This window comes from Trichoplusia ni, chromosome 3 (genome assembly GCF_003590095.1).
Source record: "Trichoplusia ni isolate ovarian cell line Hi5 chromosome 3, tn1, whole genome shotgun sequence".
In the NCBI taxonomy this organism is placed as follows: Eukaryota; Metazoa; Arthropoda; class Insecta; order Lepidoptera; family Noctuidae; genus Trichoplusia; species Trichoplusia ni.
The window spans coordinates 2,768,263-2,793,891 of NC_039480.1; the positions used below are offsets into that span (position 1 = coordinate 2,768,263).

The window sequence follows — 25,629 nt, forward strand, 5'->3', positions numbered from 1 at the left end:
GAAGCGGTGACGGGTGGGCGAAACTGGGTGCTGTCCAATGTAATCTGATCTTCAGAAAGTGCTACTTAATAGCCTAACATCGTAAGTGATCCGCCCCGTAATCAATTTCCTAATTATTGTGTTGGCAAAATGCTTAAGAGAATAGGAATAGTGTTATTTTAATCCTATTTCCATTCATTCATCGGCCATATTATTTGTATGTAGCGGAAGTGGTGCCCCTGTTGTCACTAGGGCAAAATATAAACTTCGGGAATTTAGCAATATATTTGGGTAACCTATCTGATGATCTAAACTGGTTTTTGCAGTCAAATACCTATCTACCGTATTCGTTATATTTTGGGCAACCTATATGATTGACTAAACAGATTTTTATATTTTTATAATAACTATCGTGAGACTGATTCATTATTAAATGATGTAACGGTTTACTCACGCGTATTTATCGGGGTAGTATGACTAGTTTCGGACCCAACCGGAGTCCTTAATCATGAGCAGACGCGGCGGGATCGCGAGTCGAACTCAGATTTTTTTAGTCAACCGACCCTATTTGCTTCTGTATCTAGAGTCATCACTGTAACGTTTTAAAAGTGTCTGATAAACAGCCTATTTTAAGCGAAAAAAATAATTTTACTTTTGAAGTACCAGAAAAATACGACATTAAGAATTGTGAGTAGTAAACTTAGTTATCTAAACCCACCTTTAATTATTTATCAAAATAATTATCACTATAAATATGGGTATATGACTGATTAATGAAGTCATTAATTAATTAAGAGTCAGCCATGTTACGGTTAATAGCAATTACGATATTAGTAAGTGCCATTTCAGGTAAGAATTTTCGAAAGAAATTGTCTTAAAAACTGTTTATTTATTTATAAACTAGTGGTATCCCGTGGTTCTGTTTATGTTAGATATAGCAATAACGCACAATCCTGATTTTTTATTTGATGAAAACGATGATACCACATTTTTTTTATTTTGTTGTTTGTTTAGTCGCGTTTTATTTTTAAACTACGTTTTAAGATAAAAAGACTCTCCACGGTTGTTTAGTAATTCCATTTTTACCCTTCATTTATCAAAAGTGCTGTTAAAAATATTATTTTTGTCTATAGGTACACCGTGATTTTTTAGTCGTCTTACAAAAGCAGCCCAGTTCATGTATCCAAAGACTAGAACACGTTCATGATAAAAAAATAGGTATTTATACTATTTATGAGATTTGAAGTGTAATTTTTATTCAATATTATGTTGCAATTCGTAGTTTTAGAAACACAGCTCTGTTGCGAGCGCGGTCCGAGCCTTGTAACAATGGTGAGGGCGCGGGCGACGGCGCGGCGTTTTTATAATTTTTAACACCATGTTTCAGATTTCTCATGTTTCATTTTTCTTCCTACCTATTATCTTATTTGAAGATAAAAAAAAGTAATCGCGCCATAAAATACCCCTGTATTTTATGTCGGATACATGAACTGAGGTACTTTTGTAAGACGACAAAAAATCACCGTATATTATTGGTTGCCGCAAAGTCACACCAAAACTCTATTGGTTGTCGCGCTCAAATTGTCCATGACAACCAAACTAAAATGCTTGCAGATTAGTATTGACAACTTGTTTGCGATTTTTAACCGACTCCTGACATTCTTCTGACATTTAAGTCAAAGACATCCAGACTCCACAACAGTATTCGTAGATTTATCCTACACTGGAATCTAACACGCGACAAGTACCAGAAATTCGATGAACTCGACCACTTAGCTGTCCGTGTAGTAAATTGTTCGCTTAAAGATGATTTAAAACGTCACTTTTGTGACGTAGCAACCCATTCAAAAATTCAAATTACAAAACAATGTATTGCAAGCTTATATGACGTGAAATAGAAAAACCGGTCTAATATTGATTAAACAACAAAACACACATATGAATCATATTTCTAAATGATAAATTACATTGTTTATTTTAGAAAACATGTGAAATATGAAAATTCACTTGTCTATACTATAATATTATAAAGCTGAAGAGTTTGTTTGTTTGTTTGAACGTGTTATTCTCAGGAACTACTGGTTCGAATTGAAAAATTATTTTTGTGTTGAATAGACCATTCATCGAGGAAGGTTTTAGGCTATATACCATCACGCTGTGACTAATAGGAGCGATGATGCAATGGCAAATGTGGAAAAAACGGGGATAATTATTAATCTTTGAGGGCTTCCGTTGCATGCGCTGCGAAAACGGTTCAAGATCTTCTAACCACGTGGACGAAGTCGCGGGCAGCAGCTAGTATCAAGATAATTTGATTGTTTATCATTGTTAACTTATTTAAAATTTCCGGTGACAATATTTCTAATGATTGAATCAGTGTTAATGAATTTCTTATCATTGTTTTCGGTAGAAACTTATGTTTTCGTACAAAACGATTAATTATAAGATTAGTTTTGGTGTCAGCGATATATCGCACGCGTTGATTCACGATACTAGCTAAACACGCACGCCGACTTCGACTCAAAATCAATAGTCATTTATTCAAATGATTAATGAATCATTTATGAATTATTGAAGGTCAGATTACATTGGACAGCACCCAGTTTCGCTCGCCCTTCAGCGCTTTCTAATTGCTTTTGCTGTGAGAGAAGAAACAGAGCAACAAACTCCTCAGCAGCATGCTGTCATTCCGTTGACTTAACATAGATTAGACTCCAAAATCATAATATTACTATAATTTACATTTCTGCTAGGCCTAAAAAAGCTGTATGAAGGATTAGAACGCATTGCCATACACCGACACAAAAACGCGGATGACGTAGCACGGCGGTTCAGGTTTAGTCAGTAAGAGTCTGACACTACCCGATCCCTCCAACGAGGGTGTCCATGAGGAAACGCTAAATTATACTAATATTGAGTTAAAAGGTCGAAGTAACGTGACTTATCGAAACGAAATGTAATTTCCCTACATTTGAGTGTTATTTATTTACGTTAATGTTTTCATCGTGATCGAATGCTTGTCCTGAGTCTGGATGTCTTGTGCATGTGACTTGAATGATTGTAAACCGGGATATATGTGCTCTTATTTCTTTAGGGATTGAATCGTATTTTCAACCGACTTCAGAAAGTTTGTCGATTCGCCTGTAGCCATCTGTCCCATAAAATCATTAAGTTATGTTGCATGTTTTTGTCGTTAAATATTATTGTTTTATACTTATATTAGCTTTGCGCCCGCGGCTTTGCCCGCGTCGAGGTCGGTTATATCGCGTTTCCAAGCGAACTCTAAAAAAATCCCGTATAAAAACTATCCTATGTTCTTTTTCAAGGTCAACTCTATCTCTGTACCGAATTTCATTAAAATCAGTTCAGTGGTTTAGACGTGTAAGCGTAACAGACAGATAGACAGAGTTACTTCGTATTTATAATATTAGTAGGGATGATGGAGTTAATAAACCGATTTTATGTCTTTCAGCGTTTCCTTATGATTCAATCATCAGCAAATTAGACGATGGTGTCCGATACCAGTACATGCTTGATGGCAATGGAATCCCACATCTGGTGGACCTCTGGGGCACCACCAGCGACCTGGTTGAGGCGTCGAGATACAACCCTGATGCGGAGAACGTGTATCATTTATTTACAAGGTAAAAAACATACGTGAGTTAACCGTTGCATCATTTAATAATGAATCAGTCTCACGATAGTTATTATAATAACCTTCCATTTGGAAAAACAATGTCTAGCTGATGTTGAGATCAGTCCTAATTCCAAAGCCATCGGATTTTCGTATTAGTCGACAGTAGTTAGTAATTGGGCTACCAATTATTTACATTATTATTACAAAGACTTAAATAACTTACTATTTATTTGTATCCAATCCTGTACTTATGTGGTGTGCAATAAATAATATTCTCTCTATGTATCTATCTAAACGTACCCCGAAATATGAAGTGATTGATAGACAAACCTATTTTGCAGTGTAAAACTCTAATTATACTATATTTAAGTCACCATGCAAAATGTCTATCCGGTTTCCACTTTCCACTAAAAGACCGCATGAGTATTGACATCCTTTTCATATGCTATGCTATTTTGCTGTGCCCTATAGGGTCCAAAAGTGTATATAGCTTTTACCCTATGCGAGGTGAGGTATGCAACCTTCAACACATTGTGGGATGCAAATATATTATACTAGCTGTTGCCCGCGACTTCGTCCACGTGGGTAGAAGATATAAGTTATGATTTATACCTGCCCTGTTTTTTTCACATTTTTCATTGTATCTTCGCTCCTATTAGTCGCAACGTGATGGTTAATAGCCTAAAGCCTGCCTCGATGAATGGTCTATTCAACACAAAAATAATTTTTCAATTTGGACCTGAGACCTGAGATTAGCGTGTTCAAACAAACAAACAAACAAACTCTTCAGCTTTATATATTAGTATAGATAGATTAGAGTTTCCGCGTTTCTAACATTTCTTTGTTGAGATTGCTTTACGCTCGGTTGCTTGTTGCTCTGCGCAACTTGCTCATGGCAACCAACACAACATTTATTTCGTCATTCATATTATTTTGTTGTAAGACCGCGAGTAATGACTTTGCGATAACTCTTCAGATTAAAAATAAGTAATAAGGTAATAAATCATCATAATATTCAATTAAGCATTTAAACCAAAGTAATTATCCCAACAGAAATTTGATTCTGATAATTTTATCAAAACAAAACATGACAATATATTGCATTCTAGCTGTTGCCCGCGACTTCGTTCCCGTGGGTAGAAGATATAAGTTATGATTTATACCTGCCCGTTTTTTCCCCATTTTCCATTGTACCTATCTTCGCTCCTATTAGTCGCAGCGTGATGATTTATAGCCTAAAGCCTTCCTCGATGAATGGTCTATTCAACACAAAAAGAATTTTTCAATTTGGCCCAGTAGTTCCTGAGATTAGCGCGTTCAAACAAACAAGCAAACTCTTCAGCTTTATATATTAGTATAGATATTGTGTACACGGTATCAAAAAGAGTTAGATCGAAGCAGATATAAGAAAGTTTTGTGAGGCTCCTGCTTTTACATATCTGTCTAGTGGTTAGTGACCTTGACTTCTTAACTTTACATCATCATCGGCCTAGCCTTTTACTAACTATCCAATATAGTTGGTCAGCTTCCAGTCTAACCGTTTTCAGCTAAGTACCAGTGTTTTACAAGGAGCGACTGCCTATCTGACCTCCTCAACGTAGTTACCTGGGCAACACGATACCCCTTGGCTGGTTGTCAGACTTTTCAAGCTTCTGAATACCTGTATCGACAGCTAAAGATGTAGGAATAACAGCCGGGACCCACAATTTAACGTGCCTTCCGACAAAGATGGTCACCCATCTACAGACCAACCGCGTCAAGCATAGCTTAACCTGTGATCGATTCACTTATGCGGTTATAGCCTAACTTTACATAGTTATATGTAATTTTAATGTATTCTTTCAGGTTAAACCCTACAGTAAGTCAACCCATGGTCCTTGGCAACAAAGCACTCTTATCAAACAACTTTGACCCTAAGAAAAAAACTGTGATACTTATCCATGGATGGATAGTTGATATTAATGGGATTCTAGGAACCAATATGATACCAGGTAAAAAAATTAGACTAATATCATCATCATCATCATCACCCCATATTCGTCCACTGGACATAGGCCTCTCCCGCACGCCATCGAGATCTATCTTCGGCTGTTCGCATCCAGCTCCTGTCTTCTTCTTCTTGGTGCTCAATTACAGTAAAAGAAGAATTATATGTATATAAATTTTGAGTTGGCATGTCAATGTATGTATAGATTCTCTCAGACTGCACGGATAGCCGAGTGGTTGAGGTCACCACGTCAAACCCACTGAGCGCAACGTGATAGTTCAACCCCCGATAGACAAGTATTTGTGTGATCCACGAATGCTTGTCCTGAGTTTGGGTGTCTTTGTACATGTGACATGAATTGTGTGGTATGATTTGTCCAGCCGTGGGCAAGTAGGTAAAGGATTAAGCATTTATACAAGAAGATGATTTTTTTCTCTAGCCCACTGTGTCCCTCTGCTGGGCAAAGGCCTCCCAAAAATTCTTCCACGATTCTCTGTTCTGGGCCTCATTGAACCAGCCCGCGCGGTAAGCATTAAGGTCATCTCACACCGCTTCCTAGGCCTCCCACGACGACGCCATCCATCCACTGGCTCTCATAGTGTGGTGACTTTGTCCCAGCGGTCACTGTCCATGCGGCTGACGTGACCCGCCCAATCCCATTTTAGCCCGGCAGTCTTTTTGTTGACGTCTATAATCCCAGTTTTTGAACGCAGATGATTACAAAAAACTTTAAGAAACTTCGTAGTTTTTGTCAAGAACTTCTTTTTTTTCTCAAAATCATATGCAAAATCCTTCACACTTTTCAAACCCTTTCTTTTCTTTGACAGCTCTACTAGCTGGCGCTGATGTGAATGTGATAGCCGTTGATTGGTACGCAGGAGCTGGCTCCATCAACTATTTTGCTGCTGTCCGTAATACGGAACCATCGGGTATGTACCTACTGTCCTTGGTAATGGTGAGAAAGAACTAGGGTCAGGAATTTGAGGGAAACGCAGATTTAAGAAGAGCAATAATAATTGCCACGTTTTTATACACTCACTATTCTTGTTTGTTTGTCGTTCCGGTTGGAGTTTTGCAACTCAATTTTAAGGCCCATCTGAAAAAAAATATTTTTCTACATCTAGACTGTTAGGCGGTACTAAGTTCGCCGAGACAGGTAGTTTGTATATTAAAATAAGTATGTATGTGGAAAGAACTTGGGTGAGAGGAGCTCGTGGCTAAGCTATGACCGCATAAGTGAATCGATCACAGGTTAAGCTATGCTTGACGCGGTTAGTCCGTAGATGGGTGACCATCTTTGTCAAAACGAGTTCCTCCGTGTTTCGGAAGGCATATTAAATTGTGGGTCCCGGCTGTTATTCCGACACCTTGACAGTCGTTACAGGTATTCAGAAGCTTGAAAGTCTGACAACTAGTCTAACCAAGGGGTATCGTGTTGCCCAGGTAACTGGGTTGAGGAGGTCAGATAGGTAGTCGCTTCTTGTAAAACACTGGTCACTCAGCTGAATCCGGTTAGACTGGAAGCCGACCCCAACATAGTAGGGAAAAAGCTAGGCCGATTATGATGATGTAGTATGAACTTGAGGACTATAATACACATTTTAAAAGGTCTATTTTAAAAGAAAAAGGTCGTTGAATTGACTCATTTCCATTTCTCAATAGTGGCTGACGTCAAGTAATTCAATCAATGCTCGACGGAAATGCCACACCTAGAACATTATCAGTTGCCCTCATTAAGAGTGTAAATTAATTAATTAATGATTGATTAACACGATTCCAGATAATTATGATTAGAAATAAATCAATCAATTTGACATTTGAATGTGTCAGATAAGATGATTGCGAGTTTTTTTTCTTTTGTTTTTTCAAGTCATGATGAATTTGTGGAAATTAATATGCAAGTAAGTTGCAAAAACCCAACCGGAACGACAAACAAACAAACAAGAACGTGAGTGTACAAAAACGTTCGAAAACCAATATCGAAGTTAAGCCCTTGCTTCTCTCACATATTTAACGGTTGACCAACTAAATAAATAAATGCGGACAACATCACATACATTGTTCTGAACCCAAAGTAAGTTGCTAAAGCACTTGTGTTATGGAATTCAGACACAACGAAGGTACCACAAACACCCAGACCCGAGACAATGTAGAAAATGTGAATTTTTACATTGACCCGACCGAGGATCGAACCCGGGACCTCAGAGCTAGCGACACCTTGAAACCGGTGCGTACGCCACTCGACCACGGAGGTCGTCAAACAAACCAACTATCTCCTAATATCTACCTTTCTTTAGTCCGTTTGACTTCCCAAAGACGTTCTTACCACCTGAATTTCGGCAGATTTTATCACTTTACATACACTCACTTTCTTGATTGTTTGTCGTTCCGGTTAGATTTTGCAACTCAATTTTGAAGCACTTCCCGATGAGCTAGCAGGCTGAAATTTTCAGGCTAGCTTCAAAACCGATGATAATGCAATTTACAACTATAAAAACGGCTGGACCGGTTTTGATATTCTTTTAGAGAATACTCTAATTATCTCCGCTTTTTTCAGGTGTATCAGTGGCAAAGTTCATAACCTGGTTGAACTTGGAGACGGGGGCATCCCTCAGTAACTACTTCCTGATCGGACACAGTCTAGGAGGGCATCAGGTTGGAATTGTTGGTAGAAACTTGGGAGGACAAGTCCCATATATACTATGTAAGTACCTAATCTGTACTAATATTATAAAGAGGAAAGATTTGTATAAATGTTTGTAATGAATAAACTCAAAAACTACTGGACCGATTTGAAAAATTATTTCACTGTTGAGAAGTTGCATTATACCCAGTGAACATAGGCAACAATTTATTTTCAAAATTATTAGGGTTCCGTAAAAATACCTAACTTATGCTTATATCTTTTGACCACGCGGACGAAGTCGCGGACAACAGCTAGTACATTATTATAAATAATTTTTAAATATGGTTTTTAATTGTTTAAATATTATTAACAGCAAAAGAATTGAACAGAAAAGAAGTGGAAAAGGAAAGTGTCGGTTCTTCTTTTTTTGCTTGTTTGTGACATCCTCTTTTCAAGAGAAGGTCGTTAAATAATGCAAATTAGTATTTTGATCACCCATCCTATTGAATGGATTTATACTCCTTTACCCAGCTAAGAACCCGGAATGCTATACCGAAGGTCGTGAGTTCGATTCCCACCCAGACCAAACTTTTGTGTGATGAGCACGATAATTTCTTCTGTGTCTGGGTGTATCTTATTCGTACATACAATATGTATTTACTTAGAAATATAAGTATGTTTATCAGGTGTCTAGTACTCATAACACAAGCTCTTAGTTTGAACTAGATGGCGTTGCGTATACATAACTCCTATATTTTACCCTGAAAATGTAAATTACTTTTTCCCTACAGCCATAGACCCAGCTTCCCCTGGCTGGAATTTCAAGCCAGAACGGTTTCAGAAGACTGATGGCATCTACACCGAAGTGATACACAGTAACGCTGGGCTCATGGGGTATCTCGTACCGTTAGGAGATGTGGATATATACCCGAATGGGGGAATTGACATGCCGGGATGCATAACGCCAATGTGCAGCCATGACAAGTTAGTATTTATTTATTATCGAAAATCGTTGCGTCCAAAACTAGTCGAGCGATCTCGATAAATTCGATAAATACGCTTGAGTAAACCACTGTCGGTCACGATTGTTAGTGTTGCCCGATCAAAAAAAGTCCCATACAGATCAAAAAATAGCTCATGATTAAGGACTCCGGTTGTTTCCGAAACTAGTCGGACGATCCCGATAAATACGCATGAGTAAACCGTTGCATCATTTGATATCTGTACCTGAACTAAATTCTTTCCATCTCTTTTCTTACAGAGCTGTATACTACATAGCTGAGTCGATGGCCTCAGGTGGTTTCACAGCCCAGGAGTGCAGCTCATTCTTCGCAGCCATAAGGAACAAATGCAATCTCCCTGGTTCTCTGAAAATGGGAGGACTTGAGCCAAAGACTGGGTATGTATACCTAAAATAAACCAACATATCAAATGGGCACAATGACTTTGACTGCATGCGCCAAACCCACTGAGCGCGACGTGTTAGTTCGATCCCGTAAGACAAGCGTTTGTGTGATCCACGAATACTTGTCCTGAGTCTGGTTGCTTGTGCATGTGACTTGAATGATGGCTTCGCTTTGTGCCCAACTTGCTTTTATCGGATTCTTTTTTTTACAACACACTAATAATGTTATTTTTCTTTTCAGAATATCTGGCGTCTACCGAGTGGATACGAACGCATTCTCACCTTACTCTATGGGCTGAACAAGAACCGAAGATCTTGATTAATTCTAATAAAAATAGGCTATTTTTTAATATGTTTTTTCATTTTATATCGTGTTGCCCAGGTAAAATTGTATGTATTAAGAATCACTGCTGTAATTCCATGGTGTACAATAAAGAATATTGTAATCTAATCTAACTGTGTTGAGGAGGTCAGATAGGCAGTCGCTCCTTGTAAAACACTGGTACTTAGCTGAATCCGGTTAGACTGGAAGCCGACCCCAACATAGTTAGGAAAAGGCTAGGACGATGAAATAATGATGATGATTCTGATTTTTCCTCACCATATACCATCACGGATCCGAAGGTTGCTGTAAGGTCAGTATTCCATCCGTGGACCAGCAGAACAGTCTTCTTGCTCGAGTCATAATTACTGTTTGAAAGAAGATCTGGTCTGTTGAAGAGTAGTGGCTGACTAACTTCAGGGTTTGAACTGGAAAAAAAAATCATTTTGAAAAAGATTGATTTTAGAATGTCTTTATAGGTGATTTTATTGTTGACGTCCATACCACGTTGAATAGACCGGTTCCGGTTCTCGTCTGATCACCGAAGTTGCAGTTGAGGGTTGCAGTTGAACCGGTATACAAAAGATCGATTACCTCATATGAGATAGATATGAAAATATCTCTTAATTATTTGTTGTATGTAATGATAAGACTATAATAGGATTATGAGAATCCTTGAAGTTTTATTTTAATTGACCGTTGGTACTTTTTACGATAGTAATACTTTGAACTTTCATCTTTTAGCAACATTTCTTTCTGTTTCAATACTTGTTTCATATCCTTATCTAAAATTACCATGACCTCAAGTCGGCGTACTGGACATAGGTTTTTAGATGACTCAGGATGAGTCGGGAACACTCGGGATCACTCGGGATGACTCGGGATGAGTCGGGATTACTCGGGATCACTCGGGATGAGTCCCTTGGGAACACTCGGGAACACTCGGGATCAGTCGGGAACACTCGGGATGAGTCGGGATTACTCGGGATCACTCGGGAATACTCGGTATCAGTCGGGAACACTCGGGATGAGTCCCTCGGGAACACTCGGGATCAGTCGGGAACACTCGGGATGAGTCGGGATTACTTGGGATGACTCCCTCGGGAACACTCGGGATGAGTCCCTCGGGATGAGTCCCTCGGGAACACTCGGGAACACTCGGGAACACTCGGGAACACTCGGGATGAGTCGGGATTACTCGGGATCACTCGGGATGAGTCCCTCGGGAACACTCGGTATGACTCGGGCTGAGTCGGGATTACTCGGGATGAGTCGGGATTACTCGGGATCACTCGGGATGACTCCCTCGGGAACACTCGGGATGACTCCCTTGGGATGACTCGGGATGACTCGGGATTACTCGGGCTGAGTCGGGATGAGTCGGGATTATTCGGGATCACTCGGGATGAGTCCGGATGAGTCCCTCGGGAACACTCGGTATGACTCGGGCTGAGTCGGGATGACTCCCTCGGGAACACTCGGGATTACTCGGGATGGTGATTACTGGGTGACATTTTGCCGACTTGAGTTTGTAGGTCACGTTGATGACGATATTTTTGGTAAAAATCGCCTTCAAGTTTTTCTAAATATAGGAAAAAAAATGATTTTAGTTCAAAATGACTATTTTATTAGTATTTATTCATAGCGCATTCAGAATTATTCAACCGTGTGTGTCGAATACAAATCCCAAAAATATGATTTTATTCTTCTTTTCTATTCTTTATCTAATCCATGGAGAATGGCGGAGAGTCGTTAGTATCCACTCGGTAGATACCAGAAACTCTGAAAAATAAGTACATCATTAGTATAAGTGAAATATGGTGTTCAGGTGAATATGATAGACAAAGCAAGTCAACTTCTAATATTTTGGAAAAAAAGCGAAAGAAACTAATTAATTTATGAAGTCCTGGCAATTCTGACAACCAGTCTTACAAAGGGATATCATAGATTTTTGGAACTTATGTTATAATTAAAATATGAAGGTAGAACGAGCATTCGCGTAAACCTAAGAAACGACTACGACCCAGGGTATCAAGTTTTTTGAAAGTTATTTTTCTTAGTGTACTTAAAACGACTCCCGCACTAAAGAATTTAATCCTCGTGTCGTTGTTTCACAAACATACAGATCACGTGCACAAAGACACCCAGACTCAGAACAAGCATTCAAGGATCACACAAATGCGAGGATCGATCTAACACGTCGCGCACAGTGGGTTTGGCGTGGTGACCTCAACCACTCGGCTATCCGTGCAGTTTAGACTTAACTTACCCAGTCTTAGGTTCCCACCCTCCCATTTTCAAGGATCCTGGCAGGTCGCAGTCACCGCTGATCGCTGTGACGTATGTTGAGCACTCTCGACCGGTAAAGCCTCCAGAGATCACCGATTCAGCCATGTAGTAGATACCTCTGGAAATTTGAATATGGATCGGTTATTTATTTGTATAAAATTCCATGCTATTTAAAACTATAGCTGAAATATCGGAAAATAATATTATTTTTTGTATCTTTTAACTTCATGGAGGGACCATGTCCTTTTTAAAGGCGTGCACGGGGACACAGGTCCAACATGCGGAAGCCAACTTGAGGAATTGAATCTAAAACGTGGTCGACCAGAATCCACCCACCCCTGTTTTATAGGAGAACAGACATGGATGGCCAAAGATAGGCAAAGGCTCAATCTCCTCTCTTCCTTTTTCTCTGTCAAACTACAAACAAATTAATCTGAGTAAAAAAACTCTTAAGATAAAAATTATAAAGAACAAATTAATAGTGTTTTGAAAAAATTCATCCGCATCACTATCGTTTGAGAGTATAGGCTAGCGGCATTATAATATAATATATTCTACAACTTTCACAACGCCCTCAAGTCTCAAACTAAGCAAAGTTTTATAATGAATACTAGACAACTGATAAATAATGATGCGTCAACAAGACGCTTTGCAAGACCCTCATATTGCAAAAGGTTTAACCTCTTGCAATATAATATGAGGCCCCAAACAATTCAATAAAGAAACTACCCACGGATTGCACGCACTAGACCCATTAGTTTCGGACCTAACCGAAAACCTCACCTCATGATTAACTACTAAAGTTGTGTCCGAAACTAATCGGAGGATGGGATAAATACACGTGAGGAAACCGCTACTAAATAACAACTAAACTATTTTGTCAGTAAGACCGCTCGTTTTATAACCTTGAAAAGCAAACCCACCTATCATGGCTACAGTAATTTCCTGAGCATCCTGTCATCACAACCCCTCCGTTGGGGTAGAAGTCCACATCACCAGCTGGCAGCAACACGCCATTGACACCAGCATTCGTGTGAATAACCTCGGTATAGACCGCGTCAGTCGCGTTGAAGCTGTCAGGGTTGGTGATCCAACCGGCGAGGGTTGGGTCTAGAGCTGAAATGGAATGGCATTGGGATGTTGTAACATGTCATAGATATTGTTGACTGGCGTGTCCAGTGGTTAGTGACTTGCTATGAAGGGGGAGCGGCTTCGATCCAAACCTATAAACCTTCGTGTTATGAAAATCGGGGATCGAATTCGCAACACGTCGTGTTTAGAGGGTTTAGCATGGTGACCTCAACCACTTGGCTATTCGCGTTACATCATTTAATAATTAATCAGCCTCACGATAGTTACTGTAAAAAAATCAAGCCCTTAGTCAAATAAATAAATAATAAATAAATGCGGACAACATCACATACATTGTTCTGAACCCAAAGTAAGTTGCTAAAGCACTTGTGTTATGGAATTCAGATACAACGAAGATACCACAAATACCCAGACCCGAGACAATGTAGAAAATGTGAATTTTTACATTGACCCGTCCGAGGATCGAACCCGGGACCTCAGAGCTAGCGGCACCTTGAAACCGGTGCGTACGCCACTCGACCACGGAGGTCGTCAAACAAACCAACTATCTCCTAATATCTACTTTTCTTTATTCCGTTTGACTTCCCAAAGACGTTCTTACCACCTGAATTTCGGCAGATTTTATCACTTTACATACACTCACTTTCTTCATTGTTTGTCGTTCCGGTTAGATTTTGCAACTCAATTTTGAAGCACTTCCCGATGAGCTAGCAGGCTGAAATTTTCAGGCTAGCTTTAAACCCTATGATAATGCAATTTACAACTATAAAAACGGCTAGACTGGTTTTGATATTTTTTTTAGAGAATACTCTAATTATCTCCGCTTTTTTCAGGTGTATCAGTGGCAAAGTTCATAACCTGGTTGAACTTGGAGACGGGGGCATCCCTAAGTAACTACTTCTTGATCGGACACAGTCTAGGAGGGCATCAGGTTGGAATTGTTGGTAGAAACTTGGGAGGACAAATCCCTTATATACTATGTAAGTTTTATAGTATTGAATTGTATAAATATTACTCAATACTTAATAGTGGTTTCTTAGGTTTACGCGAATGTTAGACATTGAAATGAAACTACTTTTACGGATTTTATCGCGGTTTAATGTTTGATTTTAGTTCCCGACGTTTCGACACCTTTGCAGGTATCATGGTCACGGGCAGACTGAGATGGTGTTCGTCTTGACAGAAGATGTTGCTCGTTCTACCTTCATATTTTAATTAATTATTTGTGGTCCGAGCTCATACTGCGTAGGTCGGACCACCATCTTAGTCTGCCCGTGACCATGATGCCTGCAAAGGTGTCGAAACGTCGGGAACTAAAATCAAACATTAAACCGCGATAAAATCCGTAAAAGTAGTTTCATTTGTCAGTGTCAGTGCAACTAGAGTCAGTAATATAACGTTTTAAAAGTGCCTGAGATACGGCCTATTTGAAATAAAAACTTTTTGATTTTGATTTTGATTTCAATCAATACTCATATTTATTGCTTCCATGATTTCAGTTTACAAAGATATTTTGAATACGAACTTCTTTTATCTCGTAAATATGAAAGTGATACCACTGTATCCCTATCATTTTTCGTATTACTTATAATTCAAGCTTTGCTTAGCGAGACACTAGAAGGCATTGTGTGGTAGTTGTGGATTGCTATTGACTTTAACTCCTTTTCCCCTCAAAATGAGAATTACCTTTTGCCCACAGCCATAGACCCAGCTTCCCCTGGCTGGAATTTCAAGCCAGAACGGTTTCAGAAGACTGATGGCATCTACACCGAAGTGATTCACAGTAACGCCGGGCTCATGGGGTATCTCGTACCGTTAGGGGATGTGGATATATACCCGAATGGGGGAATTGACATGCCGGGATGCATAACGCCAATGTGCAGCCATGACAAGTTAGTATTTATTTATTATACGCGTATTTATCGGGATGCAGGTGGCAATGATCCGGTCGCGCTGGAGAACGTATAGAGAGGCCCATGTCCAGCAGTGGACAGCGATAGGCTGAGATGATGATCATTATGTGTGTCTGGATCACCCGACTGGTTTTGGACATAAACGGAGTCCTTAATCATTAGCTGACGCGGTAGGGTCGCGAGTCGAATTATGGGATCCTGTTGGGTCCGAAACTAGTCGGGCAATCCCGGTTAATACGCGTGAGTGAACCGATGCATCATTTAGATAATAAGGATTTTTCTACGATAGTCGCTCTTTACGTATTAGTTGTAACTAATACTATTGTATATCATCTGTCAAAAAGGACAACCTAACAATGTCAGCGTATAATTGAAATTTACCAAAAGTACGAGACACGTTTTTTGACACAATCGGTAGCCACTGTTGTCCGACTAAAAAAATCCCAAATAGATCAAAAAATAGCTCATGATTAAGGACTCCGGTTGTTTCCGAAACTAGTCGGACGATCCTGATAAATACGCATGAGTAAACCGTTGTATCATTTGATATCTTTACCTGAACTAAATTCTTTCTATCTCTTTTCTTTCAGAGCTGTATACTACATAGCTGAGTCGATGGCCTCAGGTGGTTTCACAGCCCAGGAGTGCAGCTCATTCTTCGCAGCAATAAGGAACAAATGCAATCTCCCTGGTTCTCTGAAAATGGGAGGACTTGAGCCAAAGACTGGGTGTGTATACCTAAAATAAACCAACATATCAAATGGGCACAATGACTTTGACTGCATGGATCGCGAGTGGAGGTCACCACGCCAAACCCACTGAGCGCGACGTGTTAGTTCGATCCCCGCACGTCCTGAGTCTGGGTGTCTTGTGCATGTGACTTGAATGATGGCTTCGCTTTGTGCCCAACTTGCTTTTATCGGATTCTTTTTTTACAACACACTAATAATGTTATTTTTCTCTTCAGAATATCTGGCGTCTACCGAGTGGATACGAACGCTTTCTCACCTTACTCTATGGGCTGAACAAGAACAGAAGATCTTGATTAATTCTAATAAAAATAGGCTATTTTTTTAATATGTTTTTTCATTTTATATCGTGTTGCCGAGGTAACATTGTATGTATTAAAAATGACTGCTGTAATTCCATGGTGTACAATAAAGAATATTCTAATCTAATCTAATCTAACTGAGTTGAGGAGGTCAGGTAGGCAGCCGCTCCTTGTAAAACACTGGTACTTAGCTGAATCCGGTTAGACTGGAAGCCGACCCCAACATAGTTGGGAAAAGGCTAGGACGATGAAATAATGATGATGATTCTGATTTTTCCTCACCATATACCATCACGGATCCGAAGGTTGCTGTAAGGTCAGTATTCCATCCGTGGACCAGCAGAACAGTCTTCTTGCTCGAGTCATAATTACTGTTTGAAAGAAGATCTGGTCTGTTGAACAGTAGTGGCTAACTTCAGGGTTTGAACTAGAAAAAAAATCATTTTGAAAAAGATTGATTTTAGAATGTCTTTATAGGTGATTTTATTGTTGACGTCCATACCACGTTGAATAGACCGGTTCTGGTGCTCGTCTGATCACCGAAGTTGCAGTTGAGGGTTGCAGTTGAACCGGTATACAAAAGGTATTGATCGATTACCTCCTATGAGATAGATATGAAATTATCTCTTAATTATTTGTTGTATGTAATGATAAGACTATAATAGGATTATGAGAATCCTTCAAGTTTTATTTTAATTGACCGTTGGTACTTTTTACGATGGTAATACTTTGAACTTTCATCTTTTAGCAACATTTCTTTCTGTTTCAATACTTGTTTCATATCTTTATCTAAAATTACCATGACCTCAAGTCGGCGTACTGGACATAGCTTTTTAGATGACTCAGGATGAGTCGGGAACACTCGGGATCACTCGGGATGAGTCGGGATGAGTCGGGATGAGTCGGGATGAGTCGGGAACGCTCGGGATGAGTCGGGATCACTCGGGATGAGTCCCTCGGGAACACTCGGGATCAGTCGGTATGAGTAGGGAACACTCGGGATGAGTCGGGTTGTGTCCCTCGGGAACACTCGTGGTGAGTCGGGATCACTCGGGATGAGTCCCTCGGGAACACTCGTGGTGAGTCGGGATGAGTCCCTTGGGAACACTCGGGATGAGTCGCTTGTGCTGAGTCTGGGTGACATTTTGCCGACTTGAGTTTGTATGTCACGTTGATGACGATATTATCGGTGAAAATCGCCTTCAATTTTTTCTAAATATAGGAAAACTTACTTAACTTACGGTGCTCAGACCTGGTCGCTGACCGACTCGCAGAAATTCCGCCTTGGAGTTTGCCAAAGAGCTATGGAACGCAGCATTCTTGGTGTTAGGTTACAAGACCGAATTCCGAACACCACGCTGCGTTCCAAAACTGGGATTATAGACGTCGGCAAAAAGGCTGCCAGGCTAAAATGGGATTGGGCGGGTCATGTTAGCCGCATGGAAAGCAATCGTTGGGCCAAAGTCTATGGGCCTAAGTCTATAGTCACTATGGGAGCCAACGGATGGACGGCGTCGTCGTGGGCGACCTAGGAAGCGGTGGCGAGACGACCTTAACGCTTACCGCGCAGGCTGGTTCCATGCGGCCCAGAATAGAGAGTCGTGGATGGATTTGGGGGAGGCCTTTGCCCAGCAGTGGGACAAAGTGGGCTAGAAAAAAAAGAAATAGGAAAAAAATGATTTTAGTTCAAAATGACTATTTTATTAGTATTTATTCATAGCGCATTCACAAAATTAAGAATTATTCAAACGTGTGTGTCGAATACAAATCCCAAAAATATGATTTTATTCTTCTATTCTCTTCTCTTCTTTTCTATTTTTCATCTAATCCATGGAGAATGGCGGAGAGTCGTTAGTATCCACTCGGTAGATACCAGAAACTCTGAAAAATAAGTACATCATTAGTATAAGTGAAATATGGTGTTCAGATGAATATGATAGAGAAAGCAAGTCAACTTCTAATATTTTGGAAAAAAAGCGAAAGAAACTAATTGATTTATGAAGTCCTGGCAATTCTGACAACCAGTCTTACAAAGGGATATCATAGATTTTTGGAACTTATGTTATAATTAAAATATGAAGGTAGAACGAGCATTCGCGTAAACCTAAGAAACGACTACGACCCAGGGTATCCAGTTTTTTGAAAGTTATGTTTCTTAGTGTACTTAAAACGACTCCCGCACTAAAGAATTTAATCCTCGTGTCGTTGTTTCACAAATATACAGATCACGTGCACAAAGACACCCAGACTCAGAACAAGCATTCGTGGATCACACAAATGCTTGTCCTACGCGAGGATCGATCTACACGTCGCGCTCAGTGGGTTTGGCGTGATGACCTCAACCACTCGGCCATCCGTGCAGTTTAGACTGGGTAAGTTATTACCCAGTCTTAGGTTCCCACCCTCCCATTTTCAGGGATCCTGGCAGGTCGCAGTCACCGCTGATCGCTGTGACGTATGTTGAGCACTCTCGACCGGTAAAGCCTCCAGAGATCACCGATTCAGCCATGTAGTAGATACCTCTGGAAATTTGAATATGGATCGGTTATTTATTTTTCAATAATTACATATGTAGAATTTAAAACTATACCTGAAATATCGGAAAACATTATTATTATTTGTACCTCTTTTCTGTCACGGGATAACTTCATGAGAAGAGACCCGACCCTTTTTAAAGGCGTGCACGGGGACACAGGTCCAACATGCAGAAGCCTTGTAGAGTGCTTGAATCTAAAATGTGGTCTACCAGAATCCACCCACCCCTGGTCTATGGGAGAACAGACCTCAACAAAATAGGCGTCAACAAGCAGCTTTGCAAGACCCTCATATTGCCAAAGGTTCAACCCCAAACAACTCAATAAAAAACTACCCACGGATTGCACCCACAAGACCCATTAGTTTCGGACCCAACCGAAAACCTCACCTCATGATTAACTACTAAAGTTGTGTCCGAAACTAATCGGAGGATGGGATAAATACACGTGAGGAAACCGCTACTAAATAACAACTAAACTATTTTGTCAGTAAGACCGCTCGTTTTATAACCTTGAAAACAAACCCACCTATCATGGCTACAGTAATTTCCTGAGCATCCTGTCATCACAACCCCTCCGTTGGGGTAGAAGTCCACATCACCAGCTGGCAGCAACACGCCATTGACACCAGCATTCGTGTGAATAACCTCGGTATAGACCGCGTCAGTCGCGTTGAAGCTGTCAGGGTTGGTGATCCAACCGGCGAGGGTTGGGTCTAGAGCTGCAATGGAATGGCATTGGGATGTTGTAGCATGTCATAGATATTGTTGACTGGCGTGTCCAGTGGTTAGTGACTTGCTATGAAGGGGGCGCGGTTCCGATCCAGACCTAGGGCAAGTGTTCGTGTTATGAAAATCGGGGATCGAATTCGCAACACGTCGTGGTTAAAGGGTTTGGCATGGTGACCTCAACCACTTGGCTATTCGTGATAAGTACATCATTTAATTATGATTTATCAGCCTCACGATAGTTACTGTTAAAAAAAATCAAACCCTTAGTCAAATACCTTATTGTAATATGTAGTACTACGAAAATATTACCGACAGTTGACGATGGACTGCTTGCTATTAAAGATTATGCAGAAACCTAAAGTTTACCCGACTCCCTCACCTTTAAATTTCAAAATACTTACAAGTGATATAAGGCAGTTGTCCATCCAGGTTCCTGCCGACGATCCCAACCTGCTGTCCTCCAAGACTGTGGCCTATGATGTGGTAGCTGCTGAGAGAGGCTCCCGTCGCCGAGTTTAACCAGCTGATGAAGGCAGCTACTGCAGCGCCTGAGATGAAGTTTTGTGATATTTAGGACGGCTTGCTTGTGTATAGTTTGAAGGATTACCACGCGTTGCAATACAGCGACACAAAAACGCGGATGACGTAGCACGGCGGTTCAGGTTTAGTCAGTAAGAGTCTGACACTACCCATTTCCTCCCCCGAGGAAGTGGGTGTCCATGAGGATTCCCCCACCGTAACAAAAAAAAAAGGATGGCTTGCAATGGTAAATTGGCCTTCGGTAATGTGAAAATGTGAGAAAATAAAAATGTGAAGTAAATTTTGATGAAATAAAGTCATTTATTCTGTACTACCTGTTGCCCGCGGGGCCGCCCTCTTTAAATCGAAATATATATCCCATGAAAAACTAAAATCGGGATAAGAATCCTATGTCTTAATCGTGGTTATAAGCTATCTGTGTACTAAGTTTTGTCTTGTTTTGTCTTAATCCGTTCACTGGTTTTTGTGTATGTTTAACACACAGGATAGTTTTCATTCCGATTTTGTATTCCTGCGGGATTGTATGCAATTTGTAGCCTCATATTTCTGCAGGGCAACATCTCAACATCTCAATACCTCATTACATTATTAGTGTAGATGAGTATATAATCTAAGGTCTAATTTTAATATATTAATTCATATTTTAAATCTAAAAAAACAGCGTGGCTCAGCTATAACTGAATAAGTGAATCGATCACACTTTAAGCTACGCTTGACGCGGTTAGTCCGTAGGTGGGTGCGACGAGTTCCTCCGTGTTTCGAAAGACACGTTAAATTGTGGGTCCCAGCTTAGTCATTCATCTTTGACAGTCGTTACAGGTAGAAGCTAGAAAGTCTGACAAACAGGGGTGTCGTGTTGCCCAGGTAACCGGGTTGAGGAGGTCAGATAGGCACTCGCTCCTTGTAAAACACTGGTACTCAGCTGAATCCGGTTAGACTGGAAGCCAACCCCAACATAGTTGGAAAAAGGCTAGGATGATGTATTTACCTGAAGTAACAGTGTTAGCCATAGCCGCGAGGTAGTTAATAGTACTTGCTCCTGCACTCCAGTCTAGACCGATGACGTTGACATCTCCCCCTTGTAATAATGCTGAAACCGAAACACATGACTGGTTAAATTAATACTCCTTTCGTCTCCTTCTAATCCATACTATAGTATTTCTGTCTGTCCTAGTATTAAATTTGGTACACCATGATTATCATCTTACCTGGAATCATAACGCTTCCTAAGAGACCGGTGACGTTGGTCCTCCATCCGTGAATGAGGATGACAGTTTTCTTGCTGGGGTTGAAGTTGCTGTTTGAGAGAAGCGCTGTGTTGCCATGGAGCAGGGGCTGACTCACTGAGGGGTTGTTCCTGAAAAATTACAACCTTTAAATGATGCAACGGTTTACTCACGTGTATTTGTCGGATCGTCTGACTAGTTTCGCCGGTTACCGAGATCGGTTATGATTAAAGACGGCAGTTGTGTATGAAACTAGTCGTGCAACTCCAATAATATGGTTAAGGATGTCAGTATTGTTCGAAACTGTCAGTGTTGGTCGTGTAACTACGATAAATAAATTTTAATGTACGTTTTTTATTTTTTGTAGAATTCTTTCATTATGGTTTATTATGTAAGCGCCTGTGAAATTATACTTTTTGTCATCATTTAAGAACAGGTTTAAATTGCATGGTAAGAACACTTAATTATTTTAAAATAATCAACACGGTCAATAAAGATCAGTTTAATGTAGATAAAATAATTAAAAAACTTCTCTCTCTCTTCTCTTCTCTCTCCTGAGAATTTTGTATAACGCTGATGCGCGCACATATTCACTGTCATATTTTTTCCATAGCCCACTTCAAGAGGGACCAATTCAAGACCTTAAAAATGTCAAAGAACATACCTAGTAAACAGGTGATAAATGTTTTCAGTCGTTGGGTTATATCTCGCGGCGTCAGAGAGGTCACTCTTCGTGTCCCAGAAGTCCACCAGGTGGGAGACACCCTCGGCATCCTGGACGTACTGGTAACGAAGACTGGAGGCTTCAGGCAGTGCTGTAAGAGGTGAACGACTAGTTTTATAAGTCCTTACTCGTGAGATGACGCGGCGGGGTCGCGAGTTGAACTTGCGACCCCGCCGTGTCAACTAGTTGAGCAATCACGAGAAATAAGAGTAATGAATTTATAACCGTTTCCATAGTTGCTGAACCTTGCTTTTTATTTTCATTGTTTCTTATGAAAGCGGCTATAAAACTTCAAATGTCTAGCTATCACGATTCATCATCGTTGGTAAGTGGGTTCCACTGCTACGGTTGCGGAACCCTAAAAATTTATAAAAATATTCACCTGTAACAGCACCGATCGCGAAGCAAACTATAGCTATAGCACCCAACATGATGCCTGATTAGAAAATGAAGAGCAGATAATAATTCCTTCTTTTAAGTAATATTTGCATGTTGATAAAATGATAAAAATATATATCTAACTAGCTTTACCCGCGACTTCGTCCGCGTGGAAATCTATACTCTATAAACTAATATATAAAGCTGAAGAGTTTGTTTGTTTGAACGCGCTAATCTCAGGAACTACTGGTCCAAATTGAAAAATTATTTTTGTGTTGAAGAAACCATTCATCGAGGAAGGCTTTAGGCTATAAACCATCACGCTGCGACTAATAGGAGCGAAGATACAATGGAAAATGTGAAAAAAACAGGGCAGGTATAAATCATAACTTATATCTTCTACCCACGGGGACGAAGTCGCGGGCAACAGCTAGTATATTATAAGAATAAAAGTAGCTTAATTTACTTCTTATTATATCAATTAACTGACAATAAAAGTCTCGTCAAAATCAGTACAGCAGTTTCAATGGAGCAAACAGACTAACAGGCAAAAAAGAAGTTAATTACTTGCAGTTATTCGCTGCTCTCACCGCGTTGATTGCTGGACACCGCTGTGATGCCGGCTGGCTGTCTGTCCGTCTATCACTAGGCTGTCTCTTATGAAACCGTATTTTTGTTTTGGCTGATAAAAATTATATACCTTATGTATTTCTGTTGTCGCTCTTAATGCTAAACTAAAGATCGATTTGAAGCAAAGCTGTGACCGTTGTGGTCGGCTGCCAGTCTAACCAGACACAGCTAAGTACCAGTGTTTTACAAGGAGCGACTGCCTATCTGACCTCCTCTACCCAGTTAGCTGGGCAACACGATAACACTTAGTCAGACTGGTGGTCAGACTTGTCTGGCTTCTGACTACCCGTAACGACTGTCAAAGATGTGTGATTAACAGCGGGTACCCAGAGCTTGCATGCCTTTCGAAACGCGGAAAACTTTGCAAACCGGATTCATTGACTCATTCAGCTCCAATCAAAATGATTTGGGCAGTGTAAGAGTTCAAAGTTTCATCATGATCGGTTATTTTTCCATAGATCTACGAATGCTTGTCCTGAGTCTGGGTGTCTTGTGCATGTGACTTGAATGTTTGTGAATCCATTTTTTCACAAAGATTCAATTCCTTATTCCGGGATTCGTTATTTTTAAGAAATAGCTATGTCAGTCGTCATAATAATTTATCCTAATAGATTAATTCTTATCGAGATAATTATAAGCCAATATCCTAAGCCAAGGTGTTAATCCGTTTCGCGTGTTATTTTAAACGATCGGTCTCCATAAAACGAAGATTATATTATTAGATTACATTTAATTAATTATTGAGGATCTAGTGACTAATCTACAACTGCACAAGTTGCTAGATTAATTAAACCTACACTTAATACGGTCGTGTAGATGGGTGACCATCTATGTCATAACGAGTTCCAACGTGTTTCGGAAGGCACGTTGAATTGTGGGTCCCGACTGTTATTCATACATCTTTGACAGTCGTTACAGGTAGTCAGAAGCTTGAAAGTCTGACAACCAGTCTAACCAAGGGGTATCGTGTTGCCCAGCTAACTGGGTTGAGGAGGTCAGATTAGCAGTCGCTCCTTGTAAAACACTAGTACTTAGATGCATCCGGTTACACTGGAAGCCGACTCCAATATAGTTGGAAAAAGGCTAGGATGGTGATGGCAGATATTTAATAACCGTTTGCTTAGTTACTGGGTTTACATGATGAGATAATTAAAAGATCAAAAGCAGATAACTAGGTATTAAAAAAATATAAATGCTCCAATGTAACGGTCAAGCGCGAGTCTGACTCACTACCCAGAGGGTTCTGTACAAATAAGCTGTAGACAAACAAATCGGTTTGTTAAAATTCTATTTGAAAGTCATCTCACTATAAATATTAAAATCGTTGCTTAATTTCAATCTATGTTATAGAAGCACGTGAAATACAGCATCTGTAGAAAATTCATAAGTCTAGCTATTAACTTTCGTGAGACACAGTCTGGTCAGTAATGAGATTTCTATTATACCCTATTTTTACGGAACCCTAATAAAATAAACTGACAAGTGACTTGAATTTGTCAAAACCTTTTTACCTACATTTGGACTCTATCTAAATCTCCCAAACACCTTTAATTCCTATTTAATTGAACAGTCTTGATCAGTGTTGATAAAGAAAATTGGTCAAGTGCAGGTCGGACCTATAAAACTAAAGGTTCCGTACAAATAATCTATCACTAATTTGTTAACTAAAATTGGTCAATGGCTATTAATTGTTTCCCCTGGGACACACCGAACTTAAGTGTTTCGGTGGTTTTCGTTGCTTAATTGTAGATCCTGGCTTACAGGAGTTGCAATGATGGGCATGTGTGGCGGGGTAAGTCCTAAAAAAAACAACTAAAATTGGTTACCCATCAAATTTCTGACCGTAGCGGGTGTTGCTTAACCTTTATGTTCTTTTTGCCCGCTGACATTACAAGATATTTTATAACTTTTACGTGTCTATCGGTCTGTTTATGGCGTAGCTCCCGAACGAATGGAGCGATTTCAATTTAGTATGTTTTTTTATTAAAGGTGAATTATGTGAGAGTGTTCTTAGACATGTTTGATAAAAATCGATTAAACGGTTTAAATGTAGAGGGCCAAAAGATTTTCAAATGAGGGTCTTTATTTGTAATAGCTGTTGCCCGCGACTTCGTCCCCGTGGGTAGAAGATATAAGTTATGATTTATACCTAAACTATTTTTTCACATTTTCCATTGTATCTTCGCTCCTATTAGTCGCAGCGTGATGGTATATAGCCTAAAGCCTTCCTCAATGAATGGTCTATTCAACACAAAAAGAAATTTTCAATTTGGACCAGTAGTTCCTGAGATTAGCGCGTTCAAACAAACAAACAAACAAACTCTTCAGCTTTATATATTAGTATAGATATAGATTCTTTGTTGTTATAGTGGTAACAAAAGTGTGTAATTTCATCTAGCTAGCTGTTCCGGTTCATGAGATATAGGCTGCTGAAAGATGGACGGTCAGCGTTACCTCATTGACAAGGTTTGGATATATTACCCGACTATATAAAAAGAAGCGTTATGTTCAGGGTAAATAAAAATAAAACTAATTATACAAATAACATTGTTTAATTCATCCGTA

The 25,629-nt window shown here is 39.9% G+C and overlaps 4 protein-coding genes across 4 annotated transcripts; 3 read left to right on the forward strand and 1 right to left on the reverse strand.

Annotated features, from left to right (window-relative positions):
• Nucleotides 1-744: 744 nt before the first annotated feature.
• On the forward strand, nt 745-6,320 carry LOC113508663. Its single transcript, XM_026891744.1, has 4 exons — nt 745-828; nt 3,452-3,623; nt 5,462-5,680; nt 6,317-6,320. Exons 1-4 carry the CDS (start codon nt 783-785, stop codon nt 6,318-6,320), a joined length of 441 nt encoding a protein of 146 aa, XP_026747545.1. The 5' UTR covers nt 745-782.
• Nucleotides 6,317-9,982, forward strand: LOC113508664 (lipase member H-like). The gene is made up of 6 exons (XM_026891745.1): nt 6,317-6,344; nt 6,431-6,532; nt 8,161-8,307; nt 9,021-9,213; nt 9,491-9,628; nt 9,876-9,982. Exons 1-6 carry the CDS (start codon nt 6,317-6,319, stop codon nt 9,931-9,933), a joined length of 666 nt encoding a protein of 221 aa, XP_026747546.1. The 3' UTR covers nt 9,934-9,982.
• A 4,169-nt stretch (nt 9,983-14,151) lies between these two features.
• Nucleotides 14,152-16,327, forward strand: LOC113508665 (lipase member H-like; the record flags this gene model as incomplete). The annotated part of the gene is made up of 4 exons (XM_026891746.1): nt 14,152-14,317; nt 15,037-15,229; nt 15,841-15,978; nt 16,218-16,327. Coding segments are annotated over 4 exons (555 nt in total), but the record flags the coding sequence as incomplete, so codon positions are not given.
• A 1,769-nt stretch (nt 16,328-18,096) lies between these two features.
• Nucleotides 18,097-22,532, reverse strand: LOC113508885 (lipase member I-like). Its single transcript, XM_026892049.1, has 8 exons — nt 22,439-22,532; nt 21,997-22,147; nt 21,315-21,463; nt 21,095-21,196; nt 19,968-20,114; nt 19,364-19,556; nt 18,686-18,823; nt 18,097-18,182 (listed from the first exon to the last, which is right to left on the reverse strand). Exons 1-8 carry the CDS (start codon nt 22,485-22,487, stop codon nt 18,125-18,127), a joined length of 987 nt encoding a protein of 328 aa, XP_026747850.1. The 5' UTR covers nt 22,488-22,532; the 3' UTR covers nt 18,097-18,124.
• Nucleotides 22,533-25,629: the final 3,097 nt, after the last annotated feature.

Bases quoted from the DNA above. Each gene is read 5' to 3' on its own strand.
- LOC113508663 (XM_026891744.1), top strand. From the start codon at position 783: ATGTTACGGTTAATAGCAATTACGATATTAGTAAGTGCCATTTCAG. The intron at 829-3,451 runs GTAAGAATTTTC...TATGTCTTTCAG, and splicing joins ATTAGTAAGTGCCATTTCAG to CGTTTCCTTATGATTCAATC. The intron at 3,624-5,461 runs GTAAAAAACATA...GTATTCTTTCAG, and splicing joins GTGTATCATTTATTTACAAG to GTTAAACCCTACAGTAAGTC.
- LOC113508664 (XM_026891745.1), top strand. From the start codon at position 6,317: ATGATTACAAAAAACTTTAAGAAACTTC. The intron at 6,533-8,160 runs GTATGTACCTAC...CGCTTTTTTCAG, and splicing joins CCGTAATACGGAACCATCGG to GTGTATCAGTGGCAAAGTTC. The intron at 9,629-9,875 runs GTATGTATACCT...TTTTCTTTTCAG, and splicing joins GGACTTGAGCCAAAGACTGG to AATATCTGGCGTCTACCGAG.
- LOC113508885 (XM_026892049.1), bottom strand. From the start codon at position 22,487: ATGTTGGGTGCTATAGCTATAGTTTGCTTCGCGATCGGTGCTGTTACA. The intron at 22,148-22,438 runs GTGAATATTTTT...CACCTCTTACAG, and splicing joins CGCGATCGGTGCTGTTACAG to CACTGCCTGAAGCCTCCAGT. The intron at 19,557-19,967 runs GTAAGTATTTTG...ATTCCATTGCAG, and splicing joins ACAACTGCCTTATATCACTT to CTCTAGACCCAACCCTCGCC.